The sequence below is a fragment of the Trachypithecus francoisi genome, unplaced genomic scaffold, assembly GCF_009764315.1.
Source record: "Trachypithecus francoisi isolate TF-2019V2 unplaced genomic scaffold, Tfra_2.0 Lachesis_group9, whole genome shotgun sequence".
Classification (NCBI taxonomy): Eukaryota; Metazoa; Chordata; class Mammalia; order Primates; family Cercopithecidae; genus Trachypithecus; species Trachypithecus francoisi.
In genome coordinates this window covers 38374598-38396330 of record NW_022681474.1, presented here as the reverse complement: position 1 = coordinate 38396330, position 21733 = coordinate 38374598, and the positions used below count along the sequence as shown (strand labels likewise).

Genomic DNA, 21733 nt, shown 5'->3' with positions numbered 1-21733 from the left:
AGTTTGGCACAGTGATACATCCCTGTAGTTCCAGCTACTCTGGAGGCTGAGATAGGAGGATCGCTTGAGCCTGGGAGGTTGAAGCTATAGTGAGCCATGATTGTACCACTGCACTCCAGCCTAGGCGACACAGCAAGACCCCCCATCTCAAAAAAACAAACAAAAAAACAAAAAACAAAAAACAAAAAAAAAGTTAAGAATTCCCTGATTCTGCCAGGCATGGTGGCTCACACCTATATATAATCCCAGCACTTTGGGAGGCTGAGGGGGAAGATCACTTGAGGCCAGGAGTTCAAGGCAGGCATGGGCAAGACCAGCATGGGCAACATAGTGAAACCCTGTCTCTACAAAAAAAAAAAATTAATTAAAATTTTAAAATAAATAGGCCAGGCATGGTGGCTCACGCCTGTAATCCCAGCATTTTGGGAGGCTGAGGCAGGCAGATCACAAGGTCAGGAGATCGAGACCATACTGGCTAACATAGTGAAACCCCGTCTCTACTAAAAATACAAAAAATATATATATATATATATATTTAGCCAGGTGTGGTGGTGTGCACTTGTAGTCCCAGCTACTCGGGAGGCTGAGGCAGGAGATTTGCTTGAACCCGGGAGGTGAAGGTTGCAGTGAGCCAAGATCATGCCACTGAACTCCAGCCTGGACGGCAGAGCGAGACTTCATCTCAAAAAAATAAATAAATAGAAATTCATTGATTCAACAGAAATTCAGAGCCTGTTATATTGCAATAAAGTGATCAATTATGAGGAACTAAGAGTTATTCAACTAGTTTCCCAACTTCAAGTAGCAATAGGTGAGATAAAACATGCACATACTGTACATTGCAATAATGCAAAGTATAAAGTACAAACAGTCAGAGGAGAAGCCATTTCTAGGTTTGGTGAGTAGAATAGTTTTATAGAGAAGAGATAATTTGGCTAGACCTTAAAGACTGAGGTTGTTGGGTTTCTTGGAAGGGGAGAAGAAGAAGATTGTTTTAATCAATAATGTACATGCTAAAATGGATTTTTCTCTTGCTGAGGGAATGACACTACCTCCCTCACTTTACAAGGTCCTGTCCAAGTTGTTGATTACAGTGTACCCCTCAACACCCATCCATTTCCCCCCCATATACGAACAACGCCTACACTCACTGGCTCCCCATATACACTAGTACTACCTACACACACACACACACACACACCCCACCTGCATGCATGCATACAACAGACAGGCAGACAGTGAGAATGTATCCAAGGCCATCCCAAATCTCCACCTCTGATACAGTGATTGTAATGCAGGACAGGTAAGCCCCAGAACTGGGGCTTAGCCCAGGACGGTGCTTGGCTTCATCCAGGAAAAAATTCAAGAGTCGGCCAGTGGTGTGTTAGCAACTTTTATTGAAGCAGCAGCATAAAGCATCGGCAAAGGTATTGCCCCTTGCAGAGCAGGGCTACCCCATAGGCAGTATGCCCAGAATAGCAGCTCAGAAGCAGTTCTGTGGTCATATTTATACTCAATTTTAATTATATACAAGTTAAGAGGCAGATTATGCAGAAATTTCTAGGAAAAGGGTGGTAACTTCCAGGACATTGTCATGGAAAGGGATGCTAACTTCCAGGTGTTGCCATGGCAATGGTAAACTGACATGGCACATTAGTGGACGTGACTTACGGAAAGCTGCTTCCAATCTGTCCCTGTTTTAGCTAGCCCTCAATTTGGTCCAGTGTCTGAGCCCCACCTCCAGAGTTAAGTCCCACCTCCTACCTCAACTGGTTCAAGGTAGTGTGTAACACAGGCAGAACCAAATTTCTCTCAAAACTCATACAAGGATATAGAAAAACTCTCTTCTTTGGACTCATGAGATTTTGGCTTGGAGTTGAGAACTGCCATCTTGTTACACTGAAATGGCCTATGTAAGAGATAAATTGAATCTAAAGGACAACAGAGACAAGCAGTGAACTCCTAGATTGAGTCATATTTAGATGGACTTTAGGCTGGGTGTGGTGGCTCACACCTGTAATCCCAGCACAATGGGAGGCCAAGGCAGGCAGATCACCTGAGGTCAGGTGTTTGAGACCAGCCTGGCCAACATTGTGAAACCTAGTCTGTACTAAAAATACAAAAATTAGCTGGGCGTGGTGGTGCATGCCTGTAATCCCAGCTACTAGGGAGGCTGAGGCAGGAGAATTGCTTGAACCCAGGAGGCAGAGGTTGCAGTGAGCTGAGATCGTGCCACTGCACTCCAGCCTGGGTGACAGAGCAAGACTTGAGTCAACTGAGTCTCTCAGAGACTTTGAAATGGTTCTAAGTATGAACCAAAGTCTAGTCTAAGCATGTAGAAGGCAAGTAGCCAAGTGACTACTTCGATATAATTTCTGATAATCCCTAATTCAGTGAGTGACCAATGATCACACGAGCTACCTTGACATCTGCAATCCTGTTTGCAGGTAACATAGCAAAATATTAGGACTCGCTACTAACCATGTGGCTTGCTGACAAAATAGTGAGACTGTGTTAATACAGTAAGGAAACTGTTGTGCCTGCAGAAGGCAAGAATTTCTTACATAATTGCTATACATATATATCTTCTAAATTGTAAAGAAAATACTAAAGTCAGCACGCATGCAATGAAAGTAAAAATGCAAATAGAAATTCAGATGTTCTTATATTGAAGGCTAATCACACTGCTTCTAGATCTGAAGTTTATGAACTAAATTTTTAAAGAAATGGTATGAAACCAAAAGTACAAACGATATCAGAAATAATACACATAAATGAGAGCAACAACTCTAAATCTGCTTTGAAAAATCATCAGAATATCTTCTTCAAGCCTTCCAAATCTTCAAGTTCAAACGGTGAAGAGAAGTCTGTCTTTTCTGTTACTACTGGAGAGAAAGAAAAGCCCTAATAACTCAGTGATATCAACTGTACTGGTATTATGGTAGAGCTAGCCACAAAGTATCTTCGAAATGAGCATCTACTTAGTATCATAGAAGTGCAGAACAGTGACTAGAGAAAAAAATCTAGGAACTGACTCTGATGAGAAATGATTGTTCCTGCATAGTAGCCAAATTTTAAAAGTAAACTATAAATAAGTAACAAGAGTCCACAATCCCTTTCTTAAATCCTTGGGGCAGGGTATGTTTTGGAATTCAGAATTTTATGGATTTTAGGAAGGTAACACAGCACTATATGTTTTGTAGAACACCCAGGAGGAATTCATGTGGCATGTCATTAACAGTCTAATAGTTCCATAGCAAAGCATATACATTTGTCAGACAAATAAATACTACTCACACCTTTACATCAGTTTAAATTTTGCTGCTAAATTAATTCATCTCAAACTTTTTAAACAACTTCCAGCTTCCAGAGCTTTGGGATTTCAGAAATACAGATTAAAAGATTATAGCCTATAATAAAGTCATAATAATTATTTTACCAAGTTTCAGATGTATTTGGTATCCCAGAGGTGTATTCTGTAAAGGTGATACTTAGCCACTCAGCACTTGGCCACTTATATATTCAGCGTACTTCAAGTTTCTCCAGCTTAAAAGCAAGAGTCCTAATATGTTCAGTGTAGAAACAATGGAAAATACAAGATTCTTTTTTAAACCTCCTAATTCTTCTACCTAAAGATGCTCACTATTAAATTTGGAGTGTCTAAATTTTCACATTCTTTCTATAATAGATACATAAATATAATTAGCAAGAAAATCTCTGTAGTTTTAGTGCAAATTTTTGTTTCCATCTTACTAGATACATATAATGCCCTTTCAAGCTGAGAACTGGTCTTTCTGAAATTTTGGTAAATTCTCAGCCATCAGCTCTTCTAACCTGGCTTCTCCACCATTCACATTATTTCCTCTTTTTGGAACTCCCAGTTAGATGTAAGTTGGTGCCTCTCAATCTATGGAGTTGTGCTGTTGCCCAGGCTGAAGTGCAATGGCACGATCTCGGCTCACCCCAACCTCTGCTTCCCAGGTTCAAGAGATTCTCCTGCCTCTCAGCCTCCTAAGTAGCTGGGATTATAGGCATGGACCACCATATCCAGCTAATTTTGCGGTTTTTTTTTTTTTTTTTTAGTAAAGATGGAGTTTCTCCATGTTGGTCAGGCTGGTCTCAAACTCCCAACCTCAGGTGATCCGCCCGCCTTGGCCTCCCAAAGTGCTGGGATTATAGGCATGAGCCACCACACCCAGCTCATATTTGTTAATTCCTATTTATTTCTGTGTGATACATCTGGGTACTTTCTTCCAATTCATTACGTTTCCCTTCAAATTTTTCTGGTCTAGAGTTTAACTGACCTATGTTTTTTTATTTCAATAATTCCATTTTTTCTTTAACATAGCCATCTATTTCATATCTACGTATTTTTGATTCATGCTTTTTTTATGACCATTATTTCTTTTATCTTTTTTAAGGATCTTTAAAATACTTACAATTGTTTTGAAATTACCCATATTTCCATCAGATTTTTTGTGCATTTATCTCCTAGTAATTGTGTTAATTTTCTAAGTAATAGTCTTCCTCGTGTGTTTATAGGCTTAGACTTTCCCTCTTTTCCCAGGGGTTCTGTGATAGGCCATCAATCTTCCAGAGTCCACGACCTCCAAGCTCGGTGCTCTTGTACTAGGTGATAGTGGGGAAACCACAGTTCCTGACTCTGAGCCATCTGGCAGCTTAGCCACTTCTGTATCTTCACTCCAGGTCCACAGCTTTTTGAAACAACAGCCAAGAGCAGATGTTTTCAGCCTTCTTTCATCCAGTCTCAGCCCAGCTTCAGTTTCATACAGAGTATCTGACCCCAGTTCCCCTACATGTTATTTCTACCAGCTCCTGAACCCAGAGTCTAACTGCATTTTTCTTTTCTGTTCTTGGTCCCTGGAGATGTTTATCTCGTTCTTGAGTATATCTATATCTTTTCCTCTCCTTTTTAAATTTTTAATTGCTGCATTTGCCTCTCAATATCCTTATGAGGTTCGTACTATCACTATACCCATTTTACAGGTGAGAAAAGAGAGGTATGGGGCAAGTAGGCAATCTTCCCAAGAGCACTAGCTAATAAGGATTAAGAGTCAAACCAGACTGCTGATGCCAGAGACCATGCTCTTAACCACTGCCCTATTGGGATCCATTCTGACCAGATGGCTCTTTAAAATTTTGATTCTTTTTCCCCCCACCTAACTGTAAACACTTTGTTCACAGGTAAGATATTTTGTTTTCTTTTTTTGAGACAGGGTCTTGCTGTTACCCAGGCTGGAATGTAGTAGTGCCAGTGCCTCAGCTTCCAGAGTGGCTGGGACTACAGGAACCTGCTGCCATGCCTGGCTAAGTTTATTTTTGTAGAGACAGGGCCTCACTATGTTGCCTAGGCCAGTCTAGAACTCCTGGCCTCAAGCAATCCTCCCACTTGGCCTCCCAAAGTGCTGGGATTAAAGGCATGAGCCACTCCATGTGGCCAGGATTTTAAATGATGGAAGTAAAGCGAAGACACATTCCAGGTAAAAAGCAGCACATCAGCCATGTTTTATTTGAGGCTGAATATTCAGTCTAGGCCTATACTCAAAATAAGAAACATAGTCTTCAATGCCCTCGTTTTCCTAAGGCCCTTCCCACTTTCCCTGAGTTTCAAGCACTTCCATGATTGTCCCTGGATACCCAGAACTATCCATGCAGGGCTTTCCTCTGGCTCTCTCTACCACTCTCATGCTGCACTAGAATATATTGCCCAGGAAAGGATCTTATTGAGGCATTCATACTAAGTGTGTCGGGGACTTTTGTTTTCCATTCTTCCATAGCCCAAAGCCTTAATCCTAAAGGATTAAATTTGTGAATATAAGTAAAAGGCATGCAATATTATCCAAAAATAACCAAACTCTTTCAATAGTAGATTATCATGATGGAAAAAGAAAATGGTAGTCAAGCTCAATTTTAGGCTGCATTATTAAAAGTATAGGGTCTAGAAAAATGAAAGTTATCAGTGCCACTCTATGTAATAAAGCTGGGACCACAGGCATATGCTACCATGTCCAGCTAGTTTTTTTTTTTTTTTAAGATTCGAGGGTCTCATTTTGTTGCCCAGACTGGTCTTAAACTTCTGGATTCAAGTGAACCTCCCACCTAGGCCTCCCAAAGTGCTGGAGTATAGGCATAAGCCACTACGCCCAGCTCCTGGGTTTAATTTTAGAACACAGGGTCCATAATGAGGTAGGAGATAGAGGAAAATAATAAAAGGGGTCCATGGAAGTAAAATAGTTAGGAAGCAATATTTGAGAAAAGCTCAATATTTGCTGATTACAGAACTGTAGTTTGTTTCCTTTTTAGTACTATTAAAAGTCATGATCCTTAATAATCCTTAATTGCTAATGTCAGATGGAGTAATGATGTGGGCTTTCAGGATTCAACGTTTCCTAACATCAACTTCAGAGCTTACAAATATTTGCTGTGATGAATAAGTAGAGCTATGCCTAAAGAAAATTAGGCAGAACTTGAGGCTGAAGGTAAGGACACTGCTTAGGAAGTCAAAACAAAATCTAAGCAAAAGATCAAGTCTAAACGTAAGTTGCAGCAGCAGGAATGGAAAAGGAAAGACATTATAATGTGGATGTAAAATGAATCAAATATCTAGGTCTCAGATTTTGGAGTAAAAGAGGTTACTGGTGCCATTAACAGATGCAGGAAATATGGAAAAATGCACAGATTCAGGACAACAGATAATTTAGTTTGGTATATATGACTTCAAAATGTCAGAAAGTCACTCAGAAGCACATATTCAGCAGACAGTTAAAATTAAGGTCTGGGAAGGCCGGGCGCGGTGGCTCACATCTGTAATCCCAACACTTTGGGAGGCTGAGGCAGGCGGATTGCTTGAGGTCAGAAGTTCAAGACCAGCCTGGCCAACATGGCGAAATCCCATCTTTACTAAAAATACAAAAATTAGCCAGGCATAGTGGTGCACGCCTGTAATCCCAGGAGGCGGACACAGCAGAATTGCTTGAATCCAGGAGTTGGAGGTTGCAGTGAGCCAAGATGGTGCCACTGTACTCCAACCTGTGCACCAGAGTGAGACTCCGTCTCAAAAATATATATTAAATTAAGAGCTGAGAACTGAGAGGCATAGAGATAGAAAGGACATATGTGAGAGTGTCTAATACAAAGCCTGGACCCCCTACATCTCTGCTTCAGTCAGACTATCTGCACTTCCCCAACAGAGGCAGCTCTCTCCCAGTTCTGCCACCAAACAAACTTTCCTAGAAGGCAGATACCCTACTTCACAGATACCCTACAGTCAACAGATGACTGGTTAACTCCTAGTCATCTTTAAGAATACTCAAGTGTCATTTTCACAAACCCCACTTATTTCCCACCAAGAGGATGGTACCTGTGCCTTACCTCTTTCTCTATACATATATCCAGTTTTTAACACCATGTCTAGAATAGCATGTACTTGAAAGACAAACTGAAGTTAAAGATTTGGCATGTGCTCAACAAGCCTTGGAAGGCACTGTATCCTCTTAAGAGGTGATCGCTAAAGAAACGAACTTGGAGGAGATTTCCAAAGGAGAGAAAAGAAAACTAAGTTGTCTTAAATATAAGTGATCATCATGGAACACTTTAATCTAGGGAGCAGTTCCCAAAAATGTTTCTCCACTTCTTTCATCACAAAATACCTCATCTGTAACACAGGAATCATTGCTCCTACCTCATGGGTCACTGGGAGGGTTAAAAGAGATAACATATATACAGCACATAATATAATGTCTAGCACTCAAGTAATGTTCCCTTCTTTCCCCTAATCCCACCTGAAAACATGTTAGAGCCTGATTCTTTCTTTGTAAGCAACTGTTATACACTGAAAAGCAACCGAGCCCAGAAAAATAATAGATATTTGAGAAAGGCAGACTAGCCTTGTCAGATGCTCCCTCTAGAACGGATTTCTCAACCTCAACACCGTTGACATATTCAGCCAGATAATTCTTTGTTGTGGGGGTTGTCCTACATAGGATGTTTAGCAGTATCCCTGAATTCCATCCACTAGGTGCCAATAGCTCTCCCTACCAAAAATACCTTTCTAGACCATGCCAAATGTCCCCTGGAGGGCAAAATTTCCCCTGATGGAGAATTACTGTCCCAGAGCTGACCAAATTCTCACAAATCCCTAAATCTCCTAAATATTTTCCCTGACATCTACAAATATATCTCATTATCTGTTCCCACTGATGCTGAACATTAAATTATGCTTAGTCTTTTTTTTTTTTTTTTTTGAGGCGGAGTCTCGCTCTGTCGCCCGGACTGGAGTGCAGTGGCCAGATCTCAGCTCACTGCAAGCTCCGCCTCCCGGGTTTACGCCATTCTCCTGCCTCAGCCTCCTGAGTAGCTGGGACTACAGGCGCCCGCCGCCTCGCCCGGCTAGTTTTTGTATTTTTAGTAGAGACGGGGTTTCACCGTGTTAGCCAGGATGGTCTCAATCTCCTGACCTCGTGATCCGCCCGTCTCGGCCTCCCAAAGTGCTGGGATTACAGGCTTGAGCCACCGCGCCCGGCCTTATGCTTAGTCTTTATAACCCATTCTCCTTAACCAAAACTAGTAGCAATCCCCTGTCAAGCAAGTCATCATAAATTAATTCAGTGTAAATACTCAATGCATTCTCACACTTTGAGTCTGAAAGTCAAACTAATATAATAAAATAATAGCCAATCCTAAAATGTCTCCCCACAAAATTAGAGATTTGTCCCAGTACTCGAGTGTCTAAGCTTTTAACTTCATGTCTACAGGTGGCACTAAGTTCATATTGTATAAAGTGAATTTTGGTTGCCTAAGGAATGCTCTCACCCCAGCCTCACAAAGCACCAGGACTGCAGGTATGAGAAAGGATGCTCAGCTAGTTCTTATTTCTGTTCCTGTACTAATTGTTTTATTTGGACTTCAATATCTTCAATTGTAAAATAGGCATAATTCTTGCCTTCCTTTGATCACAGAACTGTCCAACTGTCCAAGATAATAGGAAAACACAGTGAAAATGGATCAGCATTATATATAATTATTTTTATTAAAGAAAAACCTAAGGAAATCTGAGGGTTGTATGTTTAGTAGGATGGTAGGGAAAAGTTGCATCTGTCTTCCAGTTTGGCGAAGGAGGTGCCTTATAAAGGAAATACTCTAATAAAGGGCAGAGTAGGGAAAGCACATGCCTTGAACTCAGGTAGGTCTGATTCAATAGCCCTTGGTCTTTATTCTGCATATAGCTTCAATATTTAAAATAAAAATAGAATATCCAGAGGGTTTTTATTTTAAAGTTTATGTTCTTGGTATAAGGTAGACACGCTAACCCTTTGAGGGTAGTAGGAATACATTAAAAGCACTGGCAGGGATTTGTTCACCCTCCAAAGCAGATGAACACACCACCCGGCCCCTAAGTGTTCTTTTCTTTTCAATTGTGATTCCTTCTTTTGGAGGTGAAGAAAAGTGATACAGGAAGAAATGGGATACGTCTTGTATAATCAGGAGTGTCCCAATACTTTTAAATCAGTTTGATATGCCTATTTTAAGATGGAAAAAAAAATCGCTGCCTTTCAACGAACATTTTCAAATCATCAAAGACTGCCTGCTTCACTTTATACTTATTAGGAAGGGATATTTTAACAAATGACTCTTTATAAGTAAAAGTTGCAACATCAATCACATGTGAAGCAGGTGTTAGGGGCAGCACTGTCTCCGTTGCTGCCAAAAAGTGCAAATAAAAAAGAAAAATCAACCTTTCCTATCCATTCATCCAAATTTTGCCCCTGCAAAGCCTCGGAGGGGTCTGTGTCACTGGTAGAGGGTCCTCAAAGGTGCGGGCTTTCAGAATGTGTACGAAAAGGAAGGTCAACGTGCCCTTCCGCAACACTTTCCGAAAAATTCCCAAAAATTCTGACTTCGCCCCAGAATAGAGCAGTTGCCGAGCCTCCTCCCCGCCATCCCCCAGGAAGAGAAGGCGGCTGCGTAAAGACGCTGCTCCGGTCCGGCCCTCCGGGGTCGCACCAGCCCAGCCTGGGCTTGCTCGCAGGTGGCGCGGGCAGCCGACTCGCCCCCCCTCCGCCGGCCACGATTGGCCAAGGGCTGCTGGAGCCGGAGCTGCACCAAACAGGCGGCGACTCGGCCAAACTGAGAGAACGTCCGGCAAGGGGTCGCGGCCAAATAGACAGCTCCCCGCGCGGCAGGTCTTGCGGGTTGGCCCCAAGCGGGCAGTGAGAGACACCACCCAGCGCCGGAGCCGCGAAACCCCACGTGGGCCCTGGCTTGCTTGCAGCAGGCGCTGTCACCCTCCTCCCCAAGTCGGGCAGCGCTCACCTCAGCGCTTGCGGCGCCTCCACCTTCAGCTTTTTGGGCTTCGGCTCCTCCTCAGCAGCTGCCATCTTTGCGCTCCCACCCTACTTTGGTTCTACACCCCACCTCTGCCATACACTCTCTGGCCCCCCAACGTCTTCGCATCACCGCCTTCTCTTCTCCAAATCCCGCCCCTCCAGACTCCGCCCATTCTGTGCCGCTGTCATCCACAATCATTGGCTCTATCCCTCACCACCGACAGCGAATGCTCCGCCCATTCCTGACCCCGCCTCCCCTGCCATAGGGGACCCCAGACTGAGTTAGGCCGCGGATAACCGCCTGAATCTAGATGGTGAGAAACCCACCATTTTTCTAGGTTCTGGGTGATGTAGAAAATTTAGATACTAAACCTCAAGAGACGTCTTTCCTCTCATTTACAGTCTTCTGGCATATTTAATCTTTCTAATATGATAGAGTCGGTGTCTTTGAAGCTGTTAATCAGGCAATCTCCTGGGCACTCCGGCTGCGGGTCCTCGCGGCCTTATCAGCTTCCTCAGCTTCGGTCCGGAGAGGACCCGGCGCCGAATCACTGACTGGCACAGGTGTCGGGGTGAGTGTGAGGGGCGGGAAATCTGTGGATTGGGGACAGCTCCAAAACCCGGGAGTAGGCTGAATAGCTGGGGCCCCCGACTCCGATCTGGGCTCTAGGAGCGTCTTTGGTGCCGTGGGCCAGGGCCTCGCTTCCCCCCACTCCCGGCCTTCCGGGCTTTCTCGCCAGCAAGGCCGGAAGGGAGCGGTCCACCTGCAGCCTAGTGTTCTCAGGCGCCTGAGCCCCGGAGGTCGAGCTTCCTGGGTTCCCCCTCTGTAGTGAGCTGGAGTACAGACGGCAGGAATCTCAGTCCCAGGTTTCTGCTCTGGAGGACAAAACCCCAAACGGACCTGAGCGGACGTCCTGTTGGTGGGTGGTGCCTGGAAGAGCCTGGGGTGAGGAATGCAGTGAGAAGGGTGTTGCAGTTCTTCAGGAGAGAGTGTTGTGCCCGAAGTCGCGAGACCCCAGTAAGTGACCACCAGAGTCCAGAGTCAAAGCCAAATAGCCGGGGTCGCTTTATTACGAGTTCGAACCCGGACCTCTCCGCTTTATACAATGGCAGGTAAAGAGAAAGGCCCCGGCTGCTGTTTTAGGGTTTCTTTTATAGCGAGGTACAAACAAGTCACAGAGAAATAGTAGTTACAAGCTTATTGTTGGTTAACATTTAAAGTTGAACATTCGGCAGTTTCTGGCTGGTTCCCGCCTTTTTCGCAACCTCAAAAGGCTGGGGGTTTTCCAGATAAGTTGTTTGTGTAAGCCCGGGGGGTGGTCGCATGCATGTATGTTGCAACCTCAAACGGCTAGGGGTTTTCTAGATAAGTTGTTTGTGTAAGCCCGGGGGGGTGGTCACATGCATGTATGTTTAGAATTTTTCCCTTAGGGGCTTTCTATCTCAAGAGGTAACGGGGTTCTAAACTGAGCAGGTGGCAGTGAGTATGGAAAAGTGACGGGCGATGTGGCTGTTGGTATTTGGTAAATTTGAACCCGAAGCTTACAGCCTTATGTGATTAAGAAGATGGTGTCACTGACAGGAGGAGGAATTTTATGGAGTTTGAGTTTTACCGAATTTGAAACAGTGGTTTACATGGAGATTGTAGAAAGACTTTAAAAAAAAATTGTGAGAATTAAGCCCGAAAGACTTTCAAGGTGAAACCCAAAGCAGATGAAGTTTCATAGAAAAGGTAAGAAGTATTTTTGTTTAGGAGAAAGTTATCAATGACATAAAATGCTGCAATGGCCAGAGGAGGAAGCTGATCAGAATAGATCGTTGGATTTTATAATTAGAAAGTCTTTGAGCTATTTGAGAGAGATGCTTTAATAGTAACTGAGGACAGACTGCAAGTGTAGACTAATCCTTCATCATTTGGTGCATGAAGCAAGATTATTGAGAGTGGCAAGGTGGGGGAAAGTTTGGGGTTTGTTTTAAAGAATACATGGTATCTATTTGGGGGCAGGAAGCAAGCAACTATTTGAAGATTCAAGAAAAAGTCTTACCTCCCAGAAGAGAAGGAAAGGAATGGGATCAAGTTACGAGTGAAAGGATTAATTTGGGAAAGATAGAGTGACAGTTTCTATTGACACTATAGGAGAAATGACGAATTATCTTAAATTTACGTATCTTGGCTAGGCACGGTGGCTCACGCCTGTAATCTCAGCACTTTAGGAGGCTGAGGCGGGCAGATCACGATGTCAGGAGTTCGAGACCAGCCTGGCCAACATAGTGAAACCCTGTCTCTACTAAAAATACAAAAATTAGCCAGATGTGGTGGCACGCGCCTGTAGTCCCAGCTACTTGGGAGGTTGAGGCAGGAGAATCCCTTGAACCTGGGAGGCGGAAGTTGCAGTAAGCTGAGACCTCACTACTGCACTCTACCCTGAGCAACAGAGTGAGACTCTGCCTCGGGAAAAAAAAAAAAAAAAAACCTTACGTATCTTTAGGAAAGCTCTCTTTGCAACAAGATTAGGTTTTCTTAATCTTATGATTTTTATTTCTAACCATTTAATATATTATATAGCCAGGCACAGTATGGCTCATGCCTGTAATCCCAGCACTTTGGGAGGCTGAGGCAGGTGGATCACGAGGTCAAGAGATTGAGACCATCCTGGCAAACATGGAGAAACCCTGTCACTACTAAAAATACAAAAATTATATGGGCATGGTGGCATGTGCCTGTAGTCCCAGCTACTCAGGAGGCTGAGGCAGGAGAATCGCTTGAACCCGGGAGACGGAGGTTGTGGTAAGCTGAGATCGCGCCACTGCACTCCGTCTCAAAAAAACAAACAAAAAAAAAACCAAAAAACAATATACTGTTGGCAGACAGAGTGCAGTGGCTTACACCTGTAATCCTAGCACTTTGGGTGGGTGAGGCAGGAAAATCACTTGAGGCCAGGAGTTGGAGATCAGCCTGGGCAACATAGCGAGACTCCATCTCTACAAAAAATTTAAACATTAGCCAGGCTTGGTGGCACACGGTTGTAGTCCTGACTACTCAGGAGGCAGAGGCAGAATGAGGCAGAAGGATGACTTGAGCCCAGGAGTTCGAAGTAATAGTGAGCTATGCACTTCAGCCTGGGCAACAAAGCAAGACCCTAACTCTTAAAAAAAAATACATATATACATATATACATACTCTATTGGAGTTCTTTGCAGGCTAAATATTTTTAAGTAGCTCAGTACTATGTCAATTCACGAGTAGCACATGGTATTTACAGAGAAGAGGATTTCTCTCTCCCTTTGGAAATGACCTCTCTCCCATTACACAGAGGAGGAGAGCCATCATCTGCCTGCAGTCAAGTATACAAACCTTCCCTTCAATCTAAAGAGTAGAAAGTGTTCCTTCTCCTTAGAGAAGGCAAACCCTTTCACCTAGTCTCCCAGTAGCATCCTATCCTGCTGTGTCAGGGTCTGCTTTCCATTTTTCCCTCTCTCCTATGTCAGCTTTTCCCCCTCTATTCACACCTTTCCTTTAGCATTTAAATGTATTCTTCCTTCACTTTATGAACTGCTGCATTTATTTTCCTGTCTTTTCATCCTCTTCACAGCTAGACTTCTTGAATCTACTCTACATATCTCTATTTTTTTTTTACACTTCTTGCTGTTTATTTCCCAGCCCACTTATTTCTAGCATTCCACTGAACTACCACCAAAACTACTTTTTTTTTTTTTTGAGACAGAGTCTTGCTCTTGTCACCCAGGCTGAAGTGCAATGATAGAATCTCAGCTCACTGCAACCTCCACCTCCTGAGTTCAAGTGATTCTTCTGCCTCAGCCTCCTGAGTAGCTGGGATTACAGGCGCCTGCCACCACGCCCAGCTAACTTTTGTATTTTTAGTAGAGACAGGGTTTCGCCATGTTGGCCAGGCTGGTCTTGAACTCCTGACCTCATGATCCACCCGCCTCAGCCTCCCAAAGTGCTGGATTACAGGTGTGAGCCACCACGCCTAGCCCACCAAAACTACTTTTACCAAGATCACCAATGTCCTCTGTGTGTTAAATCATGCAATCTCAAAGCAGATAAAAACCGCTTCTTGTGAGGTGAAAAAAATATATATACTCTTTTTATGTATAGAACACAAATACATTACATAAACAGAGAATATTCTTTGGTATTAAAATTTTATGGTGATATTAATTAGCTTCAGTTAATTATTCCACATTTTATTCATCAATCATAACATCTGGTACCCCTAAATATATACAACTATAATTTGTCAATTTACAATTAAAAAAGAAAGAATAATAAAAAGTTTTACGGGTTAGGAATTTGATTGGCAGGGTAGTAAGAAGATGGAGTCTAAAAGGGCTCCTTAGCAGGCGTTAAGGAAAAGAAAGTTAAAAAACACTCTTAAATCAACAGGCATTTTCAATTATTTTTTGTTGAGATGGATTCTCGCTCTGTCATCCAGGCTAGAGTGCAGTGGCACCATCTCGACTCACTGCAACCTCTGCCTCCTGGGTTCAAGCGATTCTTCTGCCTCAGCCTCCAGAGCAGCTGGGATTACGGGCACCCACCACCACACCCAGCTAATTTTTTTGTATTTTTATTTAGTAGAGATGGGATTTCACCATGTTGGCCAGGCTAGTCTCAAACTTCCGAGCTCAGGTGATCTCCCCACCTCGGCCTCCCAAAGTGCTGGGATTACAGGTGTGAGCCACCGTGCCCAGCTGACATTTTCAATTCTCGTAGCTTAACCTCTTTGTGCCATGTAACAGTATTTACCCCTCCATTCTTCTGGAAATACACTAATATACTATAGTTACTAAAAACCACCCTGCTTTTTTTTCTTTTGCCTCTTCAGTCACATTTTGGGCATTCTTTAGGTCCACTTCCTTGACCCACCTGCTACTCAAATGTTGGAGTTCCTGCCATGATTATGCTCTCTTCATACTATGCACATTCTTTCTTTTGTTTCAATTCTCCTTGTGGTTAATTACCATTAACAAAAAATCCTGATTACTTACAATTCTGATTCCAATCTGGCTTCTCTAAAGCACCAGAAGTGTATATATAATAGTTTTTTGAATATATTTATTTGGGTCAGATATATCCAGAACTGGTCAAATTACACAGGACCAGGCTAAGTGACACATCTCTCTCATCTCCACACACACCCTCGTCGAAGCCTAAATGTTTTTTAACACAAAACCTAAATGTTTATCTTATCTTTTCACTGTACCCCATCCCCATAGTCAAGACTCTAGTCCAGGCCATCACCACTCATCTCCCAACCGGTGTCACAGTGTTCAGTTACCAGCTATCCAGTTTCCACAGTGTAATTAGTATAATCTTTCTCAAAATGTAAATCGAATTGCATGATTACCAAAAAAAATTATAAAATGACTTTACATTGCACTAAGAATAAAGTCCAAACTCCTTAACAAGTTTAGCATGCTCCATGAACCAATAAGTCTCTGCTTCCCTCCTTCTCCAGTTTCATCTCCCCTCTTCCCTCCAGCTTCCAAATTTGCTAAATTTATGCTGGATTTTTTTGTCTTGTGTTCTCTCTCACTTCTAAGCCTTGTAGATTCCCATAGCACACTATATTTCCTGTATCATTTTAGGAATTACATCCTACTGTATTAGTTGTCTTCTCTGCTGACCTCTAAATGCTGAGAGTATAGGAACTCTAATTTTGTTTGTTCTTATATACCCAGTGCCTCAAAACTCTGTGTTGAATGAATATGTGGTCAAGATATTGACTGAGAATCAGAAGAGTAGATGCTTTTCTGGTCTCGTTCTCTCATATTCAGTATAGGCCCTTCTGTGCCTCTATCCTATTATATATAGAAGGAACACATTTTTGTTTTTAGACACTGACTTCCAAGAATATTTTGCTATTGTAAATGCATTGCTTGTGAATTTCCCAGGGTGATTATAAAATGTTTAGTAAAAAGGATTTATGATGTATTTAAGCTGCAGTCAAAGCTCTGATGGGTCTGCCTCTGAACACAGTTTCTTCTAGTGTCTTTGAAATAAGCAAGGAGAATTCTGTTTTATGACTCAAAAGCCACTAGGAACAAAAAGATGGTTGTGGTGATAATGAGTATGGAGTTTTCCCAGAAAGTGTATTAAAATAATAATTTAAAAATAACTGCAGCGACTAAAAGGATGATAAATAGTTAAAGAAACAGGCTAATTTACACTGCAACATGTGGTATTATTTAATTGTTATATGCATTAAACCCTTGATCATAATATGGATAGAAGAAGTAAGCTCTCTTTTCCTATTATAGAAGGTTAAGATGGGTTTTAAAGCTAAGCACAGTCGAGAACTTATAAGTGTTATGCTTTCATCTCAGCACTAAGGATAACAACAATAAATCTAGAAGGCTGGTTTAACTTTCTGTATTCTGAGACCTGAACTACTGCCAATAAAAACAACTTCGGTGGAAACTTTCCTGGAAAGAATTTTTCACCAGCTTAAGAGGATGAGTAGAGATCTGGCCCTAAAATAAAGAAACTACAAAATCACTTGCTTCCAGAACAAGCAACTCTTTTAGAGTGTATTGTGGCAATGGAGCACTATAAATCCTTGTGAACTATACCTTCCATAGGATGGATGATTTTAGATAACCTGTGTCAGTGCTTTTAAATGTAACTTCCACTCTAAATAATTTATTAAACTTCCTCAGCATAAAAACTAGAATGTGTTTTGGCTCCTAACTAAACAAGAAATGTCTTTTATCTCCTCCTCTTAAATCGTAAGCTAGGCTGGGTGCGGTGGCTCACGCCTGTAATCTCAGCACTTTGGGAGGCTGAGGCGGGTGGATCACGAGGTCAGGAGTTTGAGACCAGCCTGGCCAACATGGTGAAACCCCATTTTTACTAAAAATACAAAAAATTAGCCGGGCATGGTGGCACATGCCTATAATCCTAGCTACTCGGGAAGCTGAGGCAGGAGAATCGCTTGAACTCAGCAGGCAGTGGGTGTGGTGAGCAGAGATCGCACCATTGCACTCCAGCCTGGGCAACACAGCGAAACTCCATCTGAAAAAAGAAATAAATAAATCATAAGCTGAAGCAGCACACTCATGCACTGTTCAATATATTGACTACTAACCACATATGGTTATTTAAATTTAAATTAATTAAAATTAAAACTTCAGGCTAGGCTTGATGGCTTGCACCTGTAATCCCAGAACTTTGGGAGATCAAGGTGGGAAGATCACTTGAGCCCAAGAGTCCAAGACCAGCCTGGGCAATATAGGCAGACCTTGTCTCTACAAAACAAAACTTTGAAAATCAGCTGAGTGTGGTGATGCACGTCTGTAAGCCCCGCTACTCAGGAGACTGAAGCGGGAGGATCACTTGAGCTCTGGAGGTGGGGATTGGAGTGAACCCAGATGACACAGTTGCATTCCAGCCTGGGCAACAGAGCAAGACCCTATCTCAAAAAAAAAAAAAATTAAAATTTCAGTATTGGGTGCATTAGCCACATTTCAAGTGCTCAATAGCCAGTATGTAGTAGCTACCATATTAGCACAGATAAAGGACATTTCCATCATTGCAGAAAGCCCTGTTGGACAGTGCTATATTAGAATGTGTTCCTAATAATTAGTCTCTACGAGGCAGATAAGAGCAGGAGCTCAGAATTCAGCTGGATTTAGGTTTGAATCCTAGCTTACTGCGTGATCTTAGGTAACTGACCTAACTTTTCTGAGATGACATTGTCTTGTCTGTAAAATGGAGATAAGAGTAGTATTTATAGCATAGCATTGTGAAAATAAGATGAGATAAAGTGTCTAGAATAGTGTCTGGCCCATAATAAGTACTCAATACATTTTAGATAGTATTAATTCATGTATAGTATTATTCATTATCTTTAATGAATAAAACACTTTGAATGGGGACCGAGTACAGTAGCTTCACTTTGGGAGGCCGAAGCAGGCGGATCACTTGAGGCCAACATGGTGAAACCCCGTTTCTACTAAAAACAGAAAAATTAGCTGGGCATGGTGGCCCACACCTGTAATCCCAGCTACTGAGGAGGCTGAGGCACGAGAATTGCTTGACCCTGGGAGACGGAGGTTGCAGTAAGCAGAGATCACACCACTGCATTCCAGCCTAGGTGACAGAGGGAGACTGTGCTCAAACAAACAAACAAAAAAAGCTTGTTCCCAAGTAGCTGGGATTACAGGTGCACACCACCATTCCCGACTAATTTTTGTATTTTTAGTAGAGACAGGGTTTTGCCATGTTGGCCAGGATGGTCTTGAACTCCTGACCTCAGGTAATCCTCCGGTCTTGGCCTCCCAAAGTGCTGGGATTACAGGCGTGAGCCACTGTGCCTGGCCAAAAATAACCACATTGAATGGAGCCGAAAGATTAATTTTTGCCAAGAATGCTGTGTTCCATATGTGACTCACCTGAAGTGCTCAAATCTGAGTCTCCTTGTGGATTATAGTGCTCCTCTTGAAGTCATACTTCATATTTCAGATGCTGATTTTATTCCAAGAAAAAGGTGTAATAATAAAAATTTAGTTGCATATCCTATGGTTGGATATTCTTGTTTCATTTAAAAAATGAAAGTGAAAATTTATCAGCTAAGATTATAGTTAAAATCAGCAGTTTCTATATAGCAAGTCTGAGTATTCTAATGGCACTTACATTAATACCCAGACAGAAATATAAGACACCAAGCAAGCCTACTAAGCAAATCATCTGACTAGATAAAGTAGAAAAATTTGGCAGGTTCCAATCCTGAGGTGTCAGAGTTTATTGCTAATAACTCAAGTTGATTGCTTGGCTAAACGAGGGCTTTAAACAAAGAAACTTTTTTGTTTCTAATTAAATGGGAACCCTAAACGGTTAACAGTGTTCATACTTTATTGAGATAATAATTACTAAAACATGTCTTAGTAATTAGTATTATTTACTTGATAACTACTGAACATGTGTCCAATGGGAAGGGGAGATCATCACCACATATTCTTTAAATGTCAGCTGCTTTCATAAAAGAAAGAGTTGATGTTATTTTCTATGTCAGCGGAATCAAATGAATCAATTTGGGAAAGTCTTTCCTCTTTGGAATTTATCTTCATTCATAGAAACTGTATTCATAGGTTTTAAATTCTTTCTTCTTAGACTGCATTTATCATATAGTACTATTACTTGGAATGATTGAGCCACTAGACTAAACACCTGACACTGTGCTTATACACGTAAAAGATAGGAACAAGGTAAGATAATTAGACATTTTTCCATTGTCCCCTATATTGCAGAAACAATATGCTTTTTTTTTTTTTTTTTTTTTTTTTTTTTTTTTTGAGACGGAGTCTCACTCTGTCGCCCAGGCTGGAGTGCAGTGGCCGGATCTCAGCTCACTGCAAGCTCCGCTTCCTGGGTTTACGCCATTCTCCTGCCTCAGCCTCCCAAGTAGCTGGGACTACAGGCGCCTGCCACCTCGCCCAGCTAGTTTTTTGTATATTTTAGTAGAGACGGGGTTTCACCGTGTTAGCCAGGATGGTCTCGATCTCCTGACCTCGTGATCCGCCCGTCTCGGCCTCCCAAAGTGCTGGGATTACAGGCTTGAGCCACCGCGCCCGGCCTACAATATACTTTTTATAAGAAGCATAACTAACAAAAAGTATTCAAATCATAATGTAAAACCTAATGAGTTATCATAAAAGGAACACAGCTTGTAAACATCATGCAGATCAAGACATAAAACATTGGCCGGGTGTAGTGTCTCACTCCTGTAATCCTAGCACTTTGGGAGGCCAAGGCAGGTGGATCTCGAGGTCAGGAGTTCGAGACCAGCCTGGCCAACATAGTAAAACCTCCTCTCTAGTAAAAATACAAAAAAAAAACAAATTAGCTCGGCGTGGCAGTGTGTGCCTGTAATCCCAGCTACTAGGGAGGCTGAGGCAGGAGAATCTCGTGAACTCGGGAGGCGGAGGTTTCAGTGAGCCAAGATAACACCATTGCATTCCAGCCTGGGCCACAGTGCAAGACTCCATCCCAAAAAAAAAGGAAAAAAAAAAAAAAAGAAAGAAAACATTACCAGCACCCTAGGAGATCATCCCCATGGCCCTCCACTCTCCATAAAGGAAACCATTTGATTTAACATAGATTAGTTTTGCCTATTCTACAACTTCATATAAATGAAATCATACTGGGTATATTCTTTTGCATCTGGCTTCATTTATTCAACATCATATTTGTAAGATTCGTTTGTATGTATATATTCTTTAGATAAATGTCTTTTCAAATCCTTTGCCCATTTTTTAAGTGGCTTGTTTATGTATTTGTTTATGTTTTAGAGGCAAGGTCTCCCTCTGTCACCCAGGCTGGAGTGCAGTGGTGGGATTATAGTTCACTGCAGCCTCAAACTCCTGGACTCAGGCGATCCTCCCACCTCAGCCTCCCAAGTAGCAGGGACTACAGATGTAAGCCACTATGCCTGGCTAATTTTTAAATTTTTTTTGTAGAGAGGGGGTCTGAAACTCCTGGTCTCAAGCAGTCCTCCCTCCTCAGCCTCTCAGAGTACTAGGATTACAGTTGTGAATCACCGCACCTGCCCCTTCTTATTATTGAGTAAAAGTTCTTTATATTTTCCAGATAGGGGTCCCTTTAAGATACATGGTTTCAAATATTTACTCTCATTTTGTGGATTTTTGTTTTCTTGATAATGTCCTTTGAAGCACTAAAGTTTTAATTTTGATGGACTCTAGGTTATCTATTTTTTATTTTTCTTGCCTGTACTTTTGGTATCATATCTTTAAAAACATTGTCTAATGCAGAGTCAAAATCTATGCATATTTTTTTCTAAGAGTTTTATCATTTTGGCTTTTCCAAGTAGGTCTCTGATACATTTTGTGTTGCTTTTTGTATCCAATTTCATTCTTTTGTATGTGGAAATCCAGTTGTTCCAGTACCATTTGTTGAAAAGGTTGTTCTCTCTCCAACTGGTCACCCAGGTCTTGGCACCCTTGTTGAAAATCAGTTGACCATAAATGTAAGGGTTAATGTTCTGTTGATCTATATGTCTGTCCTTGTGCCAATACCACACAGTAGTTTTGTAGTAAGTTTTGAAATCAGGAAGCACGAGTTATCTTTGTCGTTCCTTTTCTTTTTTTTTTTAAATGCAAATATATATTTTTTCAATCTTTTTACATTCTACATATTTTTGTAAGCATCCCCCCAATTCTTTTTCCATAGTAAATCAGACTATAGATGAAGCATTTCAGACCTTTTCTCAATCATGTCAAGTGTGAGGGAAAGTCTTTTGTAAGTCAGCCAAATATTTCAAAATAAAAAGGTTTTCCAAAAGTAAAGGCAGAAGACCCCGCTTTGAAGGCTCTGGTCGGCACAGAAAGGCTTGCAAAGGTGTGTA

At 42.0% G+C, this 21733-nt stretch overlaps 2 protein-coding genes across 6 annotated transcripts in view; one reads left to right on the top strand and one right to left on the bottom strand.

Moving 5' to 3' along the window:
- ADK (adenosine kinase) overlaps window positions 1–10454 on the bottom strand; it is a 613194-nt gene extending 602740 nt beyond the window's left edge. Inside the window, exon 1 of the mRNA XM_033209675.1 lies at window positions 10333–10454. Within this exon, the coding sequence (XP_033065566.1) occupies window positions 10333–10397 (65 nt within the window). The 5' untranslated portion in view covers window positions 10398–10454. The remainder of the gene's footprint in view (window positions 1–10332) is intronic.
- A 157-nt stretch (window positions 10455–10611) lies between these two features.
- AP3M1 (adaptor related protein complex 3 subunit mu 1) overlaps window positions 10612–21733 on the top strand; it is a 30299-nt gene continuing 19177 nt past the window's right edge. For 3 of the 5 annotated variants that reach the window (XR_004436741.1, XM_033209671.1, XM_033209674.1), the window contains exon 1: window positions 10612–10918. The gene's annotated coding sequence lies outside the window, so the exon portion shown is untranslated. The other 2 variants (XM_033209672.1, XM_033209673.1) reach the window with 2 other exon arrangements.